Source organism: Haliotis rubra, unplaced genomic scaffold, assembly GCF_003918875.1.
Source record: "Haliotis rubra isolate DU_JTF1 unplaced genomic scaffold, ASM391887v1 Scf813, whole genome shotgun sequence".
Classification (NCBI taxonomy): Eukaryota; Metazoa; Mollusca; class Gastropoda; order Lepetellida; family Haliotidae; genus Haliotis; species Haliotis rubra.
In genome coordinates, this window is record NW_025767539.1 from 155,533 (window position 1) to 170,295 (window position 14,763).

At 40.9% G+C, this 14,763-nt stretch overlaps 1 protein-coding gene across 2 annotated transcripts in view; it reads left to right on the forward strand.

Annotated features, from left to right (window-relative positions):
• LOC124261861 (hepatoma-derived growth factor-related protein 2-like) overlaps positions 1-14,763 on the forward strand; it is a 56,411-nt gene that overhangs the window by 23,228 nt on the left and 18,420 nt on the right. For both annotated transcript variants that reach the window (XM_046696230.1, XM_046696231.1), the window contains exons 8-13: positions 1,185-1,269; positions 2,625-2,717; positions 4,766-4,913; positions 7,494-8,021; positions 12,685-12,756; positions 14,535-14,629. In XM_046696230.1, the coding sequence (XP_046552186.1) occupies positions 1,185-1,269; positions 2,625-2,717; positions 4,766-4,913; positions 7,494-8,021; positions 12,685-12,756; positions 14,535-14,629 (1,021 nt within the window). The remainder of the gene's footprint in view (positions 1-1,184; positions 1,270-2,624; positions 2,718-4,765; positions 4,914-7,493; positions 8,022-12,684; positions 12,757-14,534; positions 14,630-14,763) is intronic.

Here is a 14,763-nt window from a genome sequence, read left to right on the forward strand (position 1 = left end):
AGCCAACTGTACGTAAGGTGGTGGCAGACCTTCAGTGCTGATAATAAATTTGCTACGATAGCTGGAGTGGTGTGTTTAATCAAGTCATTGTGGGGAGATTGGATGAGGTGCCTGTGGTCTTCGTTGAGACCTTTTTGGCAGTTTGGATCTGTTTCTGACAGAAATCATTTTTGATGAAGATCACCTATGAAGGTCCGGGTTAGAATATTGATCTTCAGTAACCCATACTTTTCTCGTAAGAGGCAACTAATGGGATCGGGTGGTCAGGCTCGCTGACTGGGTTGACACATGTCATCGTATCCCAATTGCGTAGATCGATGCTCATGCTGTTGATCCCTGGATTGTCTGGTCCAGACCTGATTATTTACAAACCGCCGCCATATAGCTGCAATATTGCTAGAACTAAACTCACTCACACAATCAAGAAGGAATACATTTTACCTCTCACAGGTAAGTGTTTCTGCAATGGACAGGCAGCTGCTTTTGAATCACTGCAACAATGAGTGAGTGAGTTCTTTTTATGCCGCACTCAGCGATGTTCCAGGTATATGGCGGTGGTCTGTAAATAACCGAGTCGGGTTCGGACAATCTAGTGATCAGCAGCATGAGCATCGATCTACGCAATTGAGATATGGGGACAAGTTTAAGTTGTTCAACCAAGTCAGCGAGCATGACCACTCAGTTGGAATATTGCTAAAAGAGGAATGAAACTACACTCACTCACTCATGAAGACCAGTTGTAACCCGGATCTTCGTGGGTTCTCTGCGGTAGTGTTGAATGTGATGTGAAACTCACAGATTGTTTGGGGGCGTAGGGGTAGCCTAGTGGTTAAAGCGTTTGCTCGTCGCGGCCAGGGGCCCTGTCCGAATGCCAACATGGGTACACTGTGTGAAGCCCATTTCTGTTGTCCCCTGCCGTAATGTTGCTGGAATATTGCTAAAAGCGGCTTAAAACCAAACTCAGTGAGTCAGTGTTTGAACAGAGCTCTTGACAGGTGATGTATATGTGACAGGTGATGTATATGCGACAGGTGATGTATATGCGACAGGTGATGTATATGCGACAGGTGATGTATATGCTCTGCCCCTTCTCTCTTACAAGTGGCTGTTTCCCGGGGTGTTTTACAATTTGTACTTTTTGTATTTGAATTCGCGAATTTATGTGAATGTTTGTTTAATTGCAGTGGGTCGACCGTCCCTGGGTGGGAAGAAAAAGGCCGAGGAGAAGCCTGCTGTGTCTAGTGACAGCATCAGCTCTGATAGTGATAGGTACGTGAGCTATTTATCTAACACCTCCATACATGCTCTCAGACGTGGCACGGGGAACTGACCAGGAGTCGCAATCTAAGGTGTCCTCCTGAAGGGTAGGGAGACGTATTGTTTTTGGTTGAGTTTCCGTCGGCCTTTCCGGAACATAACTCTAAAACTGCAGGGATAGAAATACTATTTTTTCTAAGTGTGCCTTAGGGCACCAGACAAATATTTTAGGTGTGCCTTTCAGAAATTGAGTATGCCCACATGTTTTTAGAATAAATGACAATGATGATGATCATTTGAAATTTATTGTTAAATAAAGAAATGGGTTTATGAGCATTCAAATATGTATGGTATTATTTAATTTTGAGAAAAATAATTGTTTGGGGGATTAATTGACTAAATGTGAGTTATGTCTCTAAAAAGATAAGGCGTGTCGAAAGGGCACCGAGAACATCTTTCATCCGTGCCATTTCAATATTTACCGTGCCATGGCACACTAATATATGGGGTATTTCGAACCCTGAACTGCTTGAACAATCTTCACCAAATTTGGTATACTGCCTCTCCACATCATGTAGATGTGAGTTTTGGAGGTTTTAACTTTTCTTTCAAATTTATTTTTCTGTTTCAATGACAACAAATTTGAACTAATTTATTTGAAGGGTAGTAAAATTGAAGGAATCAAATGAATTGTTTGAGGTCTCAATGTTGAATTGGGGGAAGGGGGAGACATATGTTTTTACGAGTAAATACACTTTCTAGTTTGGTCCTGCATTGTATTAAGAAATGCTGCTGCAGGTTTTCATTGTTTTTGTTCTTCATTGCGTTTACAATAAGCACAGCTCTATATATACAGAGCTCCAGATAAAATTTAGCTCATGTGGGTACTGTACCCACTGTATTTTTTTGGAGTGGGTATTATGAATGTTGAGTGGGTATTTCATTTTCCGTTACCCACTGCTTTCAAATATGTGCGTATTTCAGTCATTTTACTCACCTAAGTATTATGTCATTGAGTAAGTTTACTAAGCAGGTATGTTCTGCCTTATGTCATACCTAATCAAAACCAAGTCGAATATTATGGAAATGATTTCATAAAAGAATCACTCATCCTATACTGACAGTACAACACTAGTCCTATACTAACAGTACAACTTGATAGCAATCGATGTCTTTTTCATTACGCAAGCGATGTTTGTAAATATCTTCTGTACGCATTTGTTTTGAACTTTTTGCGTATCTAACATTTTAAATGCGTAATTGGTACGCAACAATTATTTTTCAGTGCGTAAATGGAAATTTTCCATGCGTATTTTACCCGGATATGTAGTTTATCTGGACCTCTGTATATGTGTTTGTTTTCACAGTGAATCCAACGATGATGGTGTGAGCAGTTGGAAGAAGAGAGACGAGGAGAGGAAGAAGGAGATCGAGAAACGTATCAAGCAGGAAGAGGAGAAGTAAGAATGCTTTCAGATTGGGTTATCCTGTTTCTCAAAATGGATCCGAGACAAACCTGTGTGTTTGCTTGTCTGTTGTTAAATACTGCACTCAGCAATATTCCAGCTATATGGCGGTGGTCTGTAAATAATCAGGCCCCGATTCCTTGAAACAAACTTAAGTCTGAGTTTTGACTTAAGTTAGAGTTTTTACTCAAATTTGAGAAAATGCATTTCCAAGAATGAACTGAATTCGATATTTAACTCAAACATAGTAGACAATTTGAGTTTGGTGGATAGATTACTGAAGTTGTTTGGGATTTTTTGTTTATAAAATGCATTTGAGTTAAAAATTCAGCTGTTTCAAATTGTCAAACTCAGTTTGAAATTTGAGTAAAAACTTCAGTTTGTTTCGAGAAATCGGGGCCGGGTCTGGACCAGACAATCCAGTGATCAACAGCATGAACAACGATCTACACAGTTGGGGTACGATGACATGTGTCAACCAAGTCAGCGTGCCTGACCACCCAATCCTGTTAGTTGCCTCTTTCGACAAACTGGGTTGCTGAAAATCTATTCTTACTCCGATCTTCATGGGTGTAAACATGTAAGTGTGTCGCAGTGTGTTACAAGGAGGTCTGTGTCGCAGTGTGTTACAAGGCGGTCTGTGTGGCAGTGTGTTACAAGGCGGTCTGTGTGGCAGTGTGTTACAAGGCGGTCTGTGTGGCAGTGTGTTACAAGGCGGTCTGTGTGGCAGTGTGTTACAAGGCGGTCTGTGTGGCAGTGTGTTACAAGGCGGTCTGTGTGGCAGTGTGTTACAAGGCCGTCTGTGTGGCTGTTTGTTGTGTGGCAGTGTGTTGTGTGGCAGTGTGTTACAAGGCGGTCTGTGTGTCTGCTGTGTGGCAGTGTTACAAGGCGGTCTGTGTGGCAGTGTGTTGTTACAAGGTCTGTCTGTGTGGCAGTGTGTTACAAAGGCGGTCTGTGTGGCAGTGTGTTACAAACGGTCTGTGTGGCAGTGTGTCTGTGTGGCAGTGTGTTACAAAGGCGGTCTGTGTGGCAGTGTATTACAGTGGTACAAAGGCGGTCTGTGTGGCAGTGTGTTACAAGGCGTCTGTGTGGCAGTGTGTTACAAGGCGGTCTGTGTGGCAGTGTGTTACAAAGCGCAGTGTGTTACAAGTTATCAGGCGGTCTGTGTGGCAGTGTGTTACAAGGCAGTCTGTGCAGCAGTGTGTTACAAGGTCGGTCTGTGTGGCTGTTTGCAGTGTGTTACAAGTGGCAGTCTGTGTTGCAGTGTGTTACAAGGTCTGTGTGGCTGTTTGTTGTGTGGCAGTGTGTTACAAGCGGTCTGTGTGGCAGTGTGTGGCAGTGTGGCTGTTTGTTGTGTGGCAGTGTGTTGTGTGGCAGTGTGTTACAAGGCGGTCTGTGTGGCAGTGTGTTGTGTTGTGTGTGTTACAAGGCGTCTGTGTGGCAGTGTGTTACAAGGCGGTCTGTGTGGCAGTGTGTTACAAAGGCGGTCTGTGTGGCAGTGTGTGTGTGTGCTGTGGCAGTGTCTTACAAAGGCGGTCTGTGTAGTGTGTTAGAAGGCGGTCTGTGTGGCAGTGTGTTAGAAGGCGGTCTGTGTGGCAGTGTGTTACAAGGCGGTCTGTGTGGCAGTGTGTTACAAGGCGGTCTGTGTGGCAGTGTGTTAGCAAGGCGGTCTGTGTGGCAGTGTGTTAGAAGGCGGTCTGTGTGGCAGTGTGTTACAAGGCGGTCTGTGTGGCAGTGTGTTACAAGGTCGTCTGTGTGGCAGTGTGTTGTGTGGCAGTGTCTTACAAGGCGGACTGTGTGGCAGTGTGTTACAAGGTGGTCTGTGTGGCAGTGTGTTACAAGGCGGTCTGTGTGGCAGTGTGTTATCAGGCGGTCTGTGTGGCAGTGTGTTACAAGGCGGTCTGTGTGGCAGTGTGTTACAAGGCGGTCTGTGTGGCAGTGTGTTACAAGCGGTCTGTGTCGCAGTGTTACAAGGCGGTCTGTGTGGCAGTGTGTTACAAGGCGGTCTGTGTCGCAGTGTTACAAGGTCGTCTGTGTTGCAGGCGACTGATGGCGGAGGAGGAGCGTATCCGAATCGCGTCGGAGGAGTTGCAGAAGGAGAAGGAGGCACGTCGCGAGGAAGGAGAAGACGAAGATGACCGCGACACACACAAGAGGCATCGCAAGAAGAAGAAATTCGAGGACTTTGTGGTGAGAGAATTAAGGTCAAATTGTGAGAATTATCAAGTTCCACTGAACAATCAGATAAAAGCTAGGTCTTGCGGCATTGGAAGTAACAGAAACAATTGCAATTAATCTGGATGTAGGATCTTGGATAAACTGCAATCTTGTCACATTTCAAATATATGGTCACAGTGATGACAATTATAATCCCAGCTCGCTTGGAGTCTAAGGACGTTGAAGAGAGAAAACTCTGAGTGACCTTAACCGTGAACCTGTACTTTAAATTTGAACAAAGCGCTTTTAGTTCAAGTCTATTTTGTTCTTATGTTAGTCCAATATTAGACAGTTAAGATTGATGCTGTTAAGTTCTTGTCTGGAAACAAGATCTGTAACCCCAACCCAGTCAGGTCGCACTGTCATCCATGGACAGAAGCAAGAAGAACAGTCAAAGATCTGGCAATCAAAATCCCAGCTTTCTCAGATTCCATACTCACTCACTCCACTCACATGGGCACAATGTGTGAAGCCCATTTCTAGTGTCCCCTGCCGTTATAGTGCTGGAATATTGCTAAAGTGGCGTAAAACTTCACTCACTCACTCATTCAAATAGAAAGAACCTGTTTGTTTTCAAGTCTGCATGTCAAATTATCAAATATATGGTCACAGTGATGACAGTTATAATCCCAGCTCGCTTGGAGTCTAAGGACGTTGAAGAGTGAAAACTCTGAGTGACCTAAACATGTGAAAGTATTATTCCAGACCAAATTGTTAAATCTGTCAGAGGTCAGGCTTGAAAACGTGGTGATCACTTGAATTTTGTTGTTTAATGCCACACTCAGCAATATTCCAGGTATATGATATGATAATAGCCTGTAAATAATCACTCGTCTGTTTGTTGGCCACTGTTGAGTGACCCAACCTTCAGTATTGTTAAAATTTCGCAGGAAGAAAATAAGATTGTAAATTGTAAGCTGACACAGTTTGAGTTTTGCATCTATTGCGTTTGAAGTGTTGTCTATAATCCTTAGGGGGGCGGTGGGGTAGCCTAGTGGTCAAAGCATTGGCTCGTCACGCCGAAGACCCGGGTTCGATTCCCCACATGGGCACAATGTGTGAAGCCCATTTCTGGTGTCCCCGCCGTGATGTTGCTGGAATATTGCTAAAAGCGGCGTAAAGCCAAACTCAGTCAGTATAATCCTTAGACATTAAATTTTTGATCATATCGCAATTGTGAAAACGGAAGCAGATGAGTTAAAAGTCCGACATTTTCACAGATAAAACAATTGTTTAGAACTGTTGTACAAGCAGCAACTGAACTAAAAGTGTGACATAAATATGTTTAGATGATTAGATATATGTTCAGAAGTTGTTAAATTCAGATAGGATTTAGAAAATAATTATCTGGTTGGGTGGATAGAGAAGCATCTAACGACTTCTCAGGTATATAACAACTCAATTCAATGCACCATCAAATAACTATGGATCAAGCTGTTTTGAATTACTATAGTACTTCGCTTGATCTTGCTCAGGGGCGGTGGGGTAGCATAGTGGCTAAACCGTTCACTCGTCGCACTGAAGACCAAGGTTCGATTGCCCAAATGGGTACAATGTGTGAAGCCTATTTTTGGTGACACCTGCCGTGATATTGCTGGAATATTGCTAAATATAACGGCGTAAAGCCATACTCACTCACTCGCTCCAGTGAACTCTTTCAGGTTTAGTCACCAGGTTAGCAGATAAAAATTCTTGAAGTCAAATGGAATCATTATCTTAAATAACATGCACGAACATGGCAGTCAATAAGGATGACCATTATACCCCTTGAGTAAAATCACTTGATTTTCTCAATGACAGCTTCAGCTTTGTCTGAATTGACTTGACAAGTTCATAAATATTTTTTTTAAAAAGGGTTTTGCTTGTAGACTCTTCAGCTACATAAGCTGGGAATGGGGTGGGTTTGTCTGTCATTAGGACGTTTGTAATTATTGCTTCAAAATAAACAATTTACGTTTATAATATAAAATTAACGACACATTTATTTTCTAAGTGAATTTCTAAGCAACACAGTAGGCATTCTGTACATCACATATACTCATTTACATCAGACACTTATTTTAAAAAATACAATGTTTATAATGTATAGATTGTTGCAAAAGCAACAACTGAACACAATTGTGAAAATATACTCATGGAAACAAATAAGGGAACACATGAAAGTACAAGTGTGCCTTAATTATTAATTTCCAGAATTTCACCCACAATGCAATACCAAGCTTGTGAAGAAACCTGGAAAAGAATAAAGGAACACTTGTACTTTCAGGTGTTCTCTTATTTGTTCCATGAGTATATATGAATTTAAACATGAATTTGTGTAGATTTGTCTCTTTTATTTATTAGAAATCTTTGGACATACCTAATGTTCAATTATAATTTTTTCCTGTTTTAATGTAATTTCATTTTTGGACCTCAATTCATCCGGCATGTCAAATAAATTCAGCAGTGTGAGCGGGAATACTTTCTTCTTTAGTCACGATATGGCTGAAATATTGCCGATGTGACTTTAAATCTTAACTCACTCACTCACTCACTCTTCTGTTTCAACAACAGGACGCTGACGATGAAAAAGAAAGAAAACGGAAACGGAAAGAGAGTTTAGACCGATCAAAGCATAAAGACGATGATGACGAGGATGATTCAGATGTGGAAAAGGAAAAAGTGGAAAAAGAAAAAGTGAAAAAGAACAAAAAGACCGATAAAAGTGAAGAAAAAGAAAAAAGTGTTAAGAAATCACGGAAACACAAAGACTCCACGAAAGATGATTCAGTTCTGGAAGAAAATGAGGAATCAAAAGACAAAAGTGAGAAAAAAGAGAAAGTAAAAGAAAAGGACTCGAAAAAGAAGGAAGAAAAATTAAATGAAAAATCTAAAGATAAAGACGGTGAGAAAAAGTCTGAGCCGAAGTCAGAGAAGAAGGGTAAGAAGGTGAAAGTGTTGAGTAGTGACGAGTCGGATGGCGAGGAAGTGGAGAGGAAGAAGGAGGAGGGGGAGGAGAACGAGGAAGAGGGTGCTGCGGTGAAGGACGAAGGTGTCGGAGGGAAAGAGGAGAAGATGGAGGAAGAAGAGGAACAGGAGAAGGTGAGTTAATGATTCGTTTTGTAACAGAAATGTTAAGTCTACTGAGCGTTACATGTTGATACCAAAGTTGAAACTTAATTGTTTACTGGGAGTCTGTTTGACACAACAAACAACAAAACTATGAGCTGTAATTAACAGTTGTGTTGTAAAACTAAGTTCGCAAATCAATACCAACGGATAGAAATGCTATGTTTAGGTAAGGGAGCCATAGATCACCAGACAATTTAGGAGTGCCTTTGTGAACATAAGTATGCCCTTACCTTTTGATGATCCAATGAAACATAAAATATCACAACAATTGTGTGATTTCAATTTATTGTTCAATAGGTCAGTAGATATCTCAGTTAGGTCAGTATGTAACCTATGAAGTTGCGAACTGGATTTGTCAAGACTGTAAGAATTGTTCAGCTTCATTTGTCCTGGACCCATAAACTAACCCAGAATCTGTTTTATTATTTTAGTTGTGCCACCAGGGCACATTTAGAATATTTCATCCATGCTATTTCAATTTCTGCTCTGCCATGACACGCAAATTAAGAACTATTTTGATGTAGCAAATGTTATATGGGATTACACTTTTTCAGTGTACAGGTTCTAGTACTTTTGTTTGGTTAAGTCAATCCGGGATTCGTACCCACACCTTCAGAGTCAGGCACCTAATTGTGTGTGGAAGCTGTGGTGGCTGAGTGGGTTAGACGGCTAACTTTGTGTGCTGGCAATTAAGTGCCTGACTCTGAGGGTGTGGGTTCAAATCCCGGATGGGACTCAACCCAACAAAAGTACAAGAATCTGAACTTTACTCAGAAAGTGTAATCCCAAATATAACACGTTTCGTTTACCACTTTGTAAAAGGTATTGTGTATTCACTATTTCGATCCCGGACAAATCAGTCCATAGTACACCACAGCAATGGAAATGGTTTCAGTCTCAACCGCTTCCTGGTCCACACTAATAATTTGTACCTGTAAGTGATGAAAATGGTCACAGTGATGACAATTATAATCCCAGCTCGCTTCGAGTCTAAGGACGTTGAAGAGAGAAAACTCTGAGTGACCTTTAACTGAGTTAAAGCTTATGTCGTCAGTTTCTGGAATGTTCTACCATGATGTTGCTGGAATATTGCTGAAAGCAGCGTAAAACTGTTCTTACTCATTTCATGAAATAGTGTTCTGTCTTCTTCAGTTGTTTGAACAAACATAACAATACGAAACACATGTACTTTCTAAAGTATAATTTGATGTTTCTTTTTTATGAATATTGATTAGTGTCCATGTCCATCGATAAAGTGCTGACGCAGTGCGATCCTACGATTGACCTGTTATTCAGAAAGCAACCATCTGTCAAAACATTCATCCAGACGAAGTAGTGGACTTGGTGGTCCGATGAGTTGAATTTGATTGGTTGCAGTGACTAAACAACCAAGCTGTCAATCATGTTTTCTCGTAACTAAACACAAACAATTCTGGAACACTTATTTGCATTAGCAATATTTTTCACAAGGTTGGTTTTGTCTCTCAGTAAATTTACATTTCATAAGCACTACGAGCTCGTTCCAAGTCATAATCAAATCAAGGAAATTTATGTTCCTAACATACTAGTCCTCCTTAAAAATTATGAAATTTGCACATGCATTTCGTGCAATTATTTTTTAAAAACCCAAAGAGCTCCATGTTTTTCCTTTATTTTTTGTGTGCATTAACAAACATACCAGGAAAATTTGGTAAATGACACTAACCAATTATTTTCGATGATTGATTGGTTGTAATGAAGCAATCATTAATTATGAGATTTCAACCAAATCCAACACTAACTTGAAGTATTTTAGATTGAAGTTGGCCATGAATATCCGTCGACTGTCAGTAATAGCGATAACATTGTTGATAACATGATGCAGCCAATATTTGGATGGTGCAAACTGGTTAATAGACTTGGTTGTAGCTGCTGGTGGTTGTAGCTGCTGGTGGTTGTAGCTGTTGCTGCTGGTTGTAGCTCCTGCTGGTTGTAGCTGCAGCTGCTGGTTGTAGCTGCTGCTGGTTGTAGCTGCTGCTGCTGGTTGTAGCTGCTGCTGGTTGTAGCTGCTGCGGGTTGTAAAACACAATGAAACCATGCTAAAACAACCCAGAAATCGTACACTGTGTAGTTTTGACAGAAAAAAGGACCAGATCTTAAAAGTTACATTGTACTAAATGGTCACAGTGATGACAGTTATAATCCCAGCTCGCTTAGAGTCTAAGGACGTTGAAGAGAGAAAACTCTGAGTGACCTAAACTATGTGATACCTAATCTAGTCTGAGAGCTTCGAAGTAGGAAGGGGTTGACATTCCAGGTTAGTCATACACCTGTCTGTAGAACTTCCTGAACCTCTCAAGAGTTTGGGGGACATGGCTTTTTGTTGATTGTTGCTGGGCTACAGATAAGGGGAGTACAGGCGTAATGTACGCCTTAAAATCAATTAAGTACGGCATAATATAAGATTTCAAGCGTATCTGGTAAGCACATAAATACCTTTGTATGTCTAACATCTAATTTCCGTTCTTATCGTGCAAATGGAAATCTATTTCAGGTAAATACTTGTTGTTAAGTTTCTTTTGCGAAACACGATTTGACACATAAGGAAAACCCGACAGCAGGAATCCCTTGCGTTGCCATGCAACGATATGCGTCACTATTTTTTCTATTGGCTAAAAACTACACTGTTTCTATTTATATCCATGCGGACCTGACATTTCGCGCATCACACAGTCGCTCAGTTATTTCTAACGCATCTTCAAATACAAACACATGGTTGGAAATAGTGATCGATGAATCGTCCAGACAAACCACATCGACTCGCTCACACAAAAACATGTCAGTACTCCTTCAAAATTCTCAGTACACGTCCACTTGCAATATGATGTGTAAGTACACTCACACACCCAAAAGTTACCTGGAGCCCTGTTGTTGGTTCAAGTACAAAGTATACTACACTCAGTTTGTTCTGACGGATGTCTGTGTCTGACGGATGTGATCGGCTGCAACGATTTGGTTCGATTCATCCAAAATCGAAACTGACACCTTAGTTCCAATTTTCGGTAACCATTATCACTATTTCGATTCGACATTTGAATATTTGAGTCTTAACTTGCACAAGGTGCAAGTAAATTTTTGAGAATAAATCAACAATAAATCTAACAGTATAAGCATAAATATGTCAGCTCATGTTTCTTCTAAACTTTGAATAGCTATGGCACTGAAATATTGCTATTCATATGTATACACGTTTCAGCTATGACAGCTCTGTGCCTCTGTGTTGCTATGGTTTCATAGGTACTATGTCACGGAAATATGTTTATGTGCACCAAAACCTCTGACGTTTCAACACACTACGCTGCAACTGGAATTTGGCTGGTGCAACTAGGTTTTTATCTTAGGTTGCACCTGGTGCAAGAAGATTAACCTCTCTTAAACCAAGCCCTGCTCCAATGAGAGCAGTTTCGAGCGCTGAAAAAAGGTGAAACGTGCTTGCTTGACACCGGGCTAATTATCCAGAATTGTTGTTAGTAGACAATGCCAAGTTGACGATGGATTTCACACTGAAAAAGCAGTGTCTGAGAGTTGAATTAAATCTGATGTTTTTACATATATGAAGAATCGAATAAAACATGATGGAATTGAGGGTCCAATATTGAAATTGAATCGATTTCTGGGTGAATTGTTGCAGCCCAAGTGTCAAGAGTACAGTGTTTAATTTTACTGCCATATGCCGGTATTTTAACTGTAAAATGTCAAAGGACCAGTATGTTTATGGCAAACAAGTCCTGGGACCGGCAATAAATTTACCTGGTGAAATTATTTCCACCAAATAGGCAGTGAAAAATACCAGCTACCTCATTAGGATGAGAAAGCCACAATAACTTGGTGGGCCAAGTGGCTGGAAGAGTTGTATACTCCTCAGGGAGTTGAGATTGATAAAACGATGTGATGTTGAGATTGACATACAATGATTGAGGGAAAAAATACCAGTGCTTTGAGCCTGCATTAGTTGCCTGGATATGTGTGCTATGTGAATATCTTATTTAAAAAATTTGTTTAAAAGACAACATAAGATTTTTAAGGATACTGCATAGTAAATTTGATCAATCTGCACCATATGCAATATGTGTATTGAATTCCTTGTCTGTTTTTAGTAACAATTCTCGCCTGTCTTATTAGGTTCTAAATAAAAAATCATCAACTTCAGATTCCTGCAAAACAATCCATGAAACACAACAAAAAATCCAGAAAATTAAATTCAATAATGAGTGGAAAGAGGAATTTCCATGGTGGCGTTGTGACGATCATAAACAATCGGGGGTTGTGGTTTGGTGAATTGAGTGAGGCTGTGACTGAAAAGGGCTTTACAAAAGGTTGTATCACAACATGGAGAAGAAGTGGACTGGTAAAAATATGGGACCAGTTTATTTGAAAATCACCGGAAACACTGTTAGTGGTAGACACCAACTGGCCATGACAACTTTCAGCTGTCAAAAACATGGGACGTAATGATGTGATATTAATACCAGTAAACACGCATACATCCGACCCAATTTCTCGTAACCATGAACTCATGTCTGTATGTTGCTGTATGATCACTGAGTACATTCATCTTATGCGTGATATTGAACCCTTTCTTTGTTTCTCTAAGGAGGAAGCCGTGGATGAGAAACCGGACAACCAACCCAAGGAATCGAAGAAAAAAGAAGCAAAGAAACCGAAGGTGAGAATGTCTCCAGAGAGATCAGGGTCTCTAACTGTATCTAGGTGAGAATTCATAACAGATGCTTGTTGTCAGAGGCGACTAAAAGGGATCGGTGGTCAGGCTTCCTAACTTGGATGACACATGTCATTGTATCCCAGTTGCGTATATCGATGCTGACACTGTTGATCACTGGTTGATGATCATACAGAGGTGCCAACCCACACGATTTTATTGTATTCGTTAAGAAAAAACAACGCAAAATACGTGACTACGCTAGTAGTAAAAATATACGATATTTTTAAAAAATACATTAAAAAATTATTAAAAAGCATACGTACCATGCATAATAAATTTCGATCACACTATATTCAGTATCAAGCTATATGTGGATACTTATCACTGATTTAGTTGAGTATAACGTTAATAACAAGGTCTTAGACTATATATTTAATTTTTTTATTTAATATTAATTTTTTGGGAAAAGTTCATACTAATTTTGGCCAATAAATACTAATTTTTGAATCAGTTTTTTGGCCAAAATACTAGACTGATGCCAATGATATGAGTCACTGGATTGTCTTGTCCTGATAGGATTATTTATGGACTGCTCATGTATTGCTGAAATATTGCTGAGAGGCAGTCAGCATTCATTCCTGTAAAACTCTAATTGTAGCTGTGAAGCCCATTTCTGGTGAGACCGTCTGCGTGGTGTAGTAGTTAGAGCGTCCGCCTGGAGAGCGGAAGGTCGCAGGTTCGATCCCCGACCGCGTCATACCAAAAGACGTTAAAATATGGTACTTGTTGGCCCCTGCCTGGCGCTCGGCTTTAATGGGTACAACAAGGACTGGTCGTCTAGGAGTCAGTATAATGTGTCTGGGTGGGGTATTCATGCTTCGCTGCGGCGTGGTATCTCAGTGGGCTAGGGCTAGTACAAGCAGCCGCACATACACATTCACATACACACGCATGCACGTTGTGATATGAGCGAAATATTCTCAAGCACGACGTAAAACCCAATTTCACCTCGCCCATTTCTGGTGTCCCCTGCCGTGATTTTGCTGCAATATTGCTAAAAGCGGCGTAAAACTAAACTCACTCTCTATTTGTAGCAGGGGTGGTGGGGTTGCCTAGTGGTTAAAATGTTAGCCCGTTAGACCCTGGTTCGATTCCTCACATGGGTACATTGTGTGAAGCTCATTTCTGGTGTCTTCAGTCGTGATACTGCCGGAATATTGCTAAAAGGCCGTAAAGCCAAACACTAATTGTAGCTAATTGTACCTGAAGAAAAATGTCCTTTTCAGTGATATAAGGAACTCAACAACGTTATTCACAAGTTCACTTGTAGTTGAAGTGTTCACTCATCACACTAGAGACCTAGCTTCAATTCCCCACATGGGTACAATGTGTGAAGCTCTTTTCTGGTGTTGCCTGCCGGGTATTGCTGGAATTTTGCTAAAAGAGGTGTACAACCATTCTCACTACATTCACAATGCCAGCAGACCTCACTCACTCACTCACTCACTCACTCACTCACTCTCACTACATTCACTCACTCACTCTCACTACATTCACTCACTCTCACTACATTCACTCTCACTACATTCACTCACTCTCACTACATTCACAATGCCAGACCTTGCTCGCTCATTCACTCTTACTCACTCACTCACTCACTCACTCACTCACTCACTCTCACTACATTCACAGCAGACCTCGCTCGCTCACTCACTCACTCACTACATTCACAGTGCCAGCAGACCTCACTCACTCACTCACTCACTCACTCACTGTTGTAGGAACCAAAGTCAAAGAAGGAGGAGACACTAAAGGCAGAAGTTTCAGAGAAGGAAGATGATGAAAAGAGGAGAAAACAGGATAAAGAACGAAGACAGTGAGTAGCTCAATTGAAGTGACATGAAATTTCACATGGCCTCTGGAATTCCAACAGTTCATTGATGCGTGATGTGTGATGTTAGAATGTTAGTAGCATGGCGGTCAACAGGGATGACGATTATTCCCCTTGAG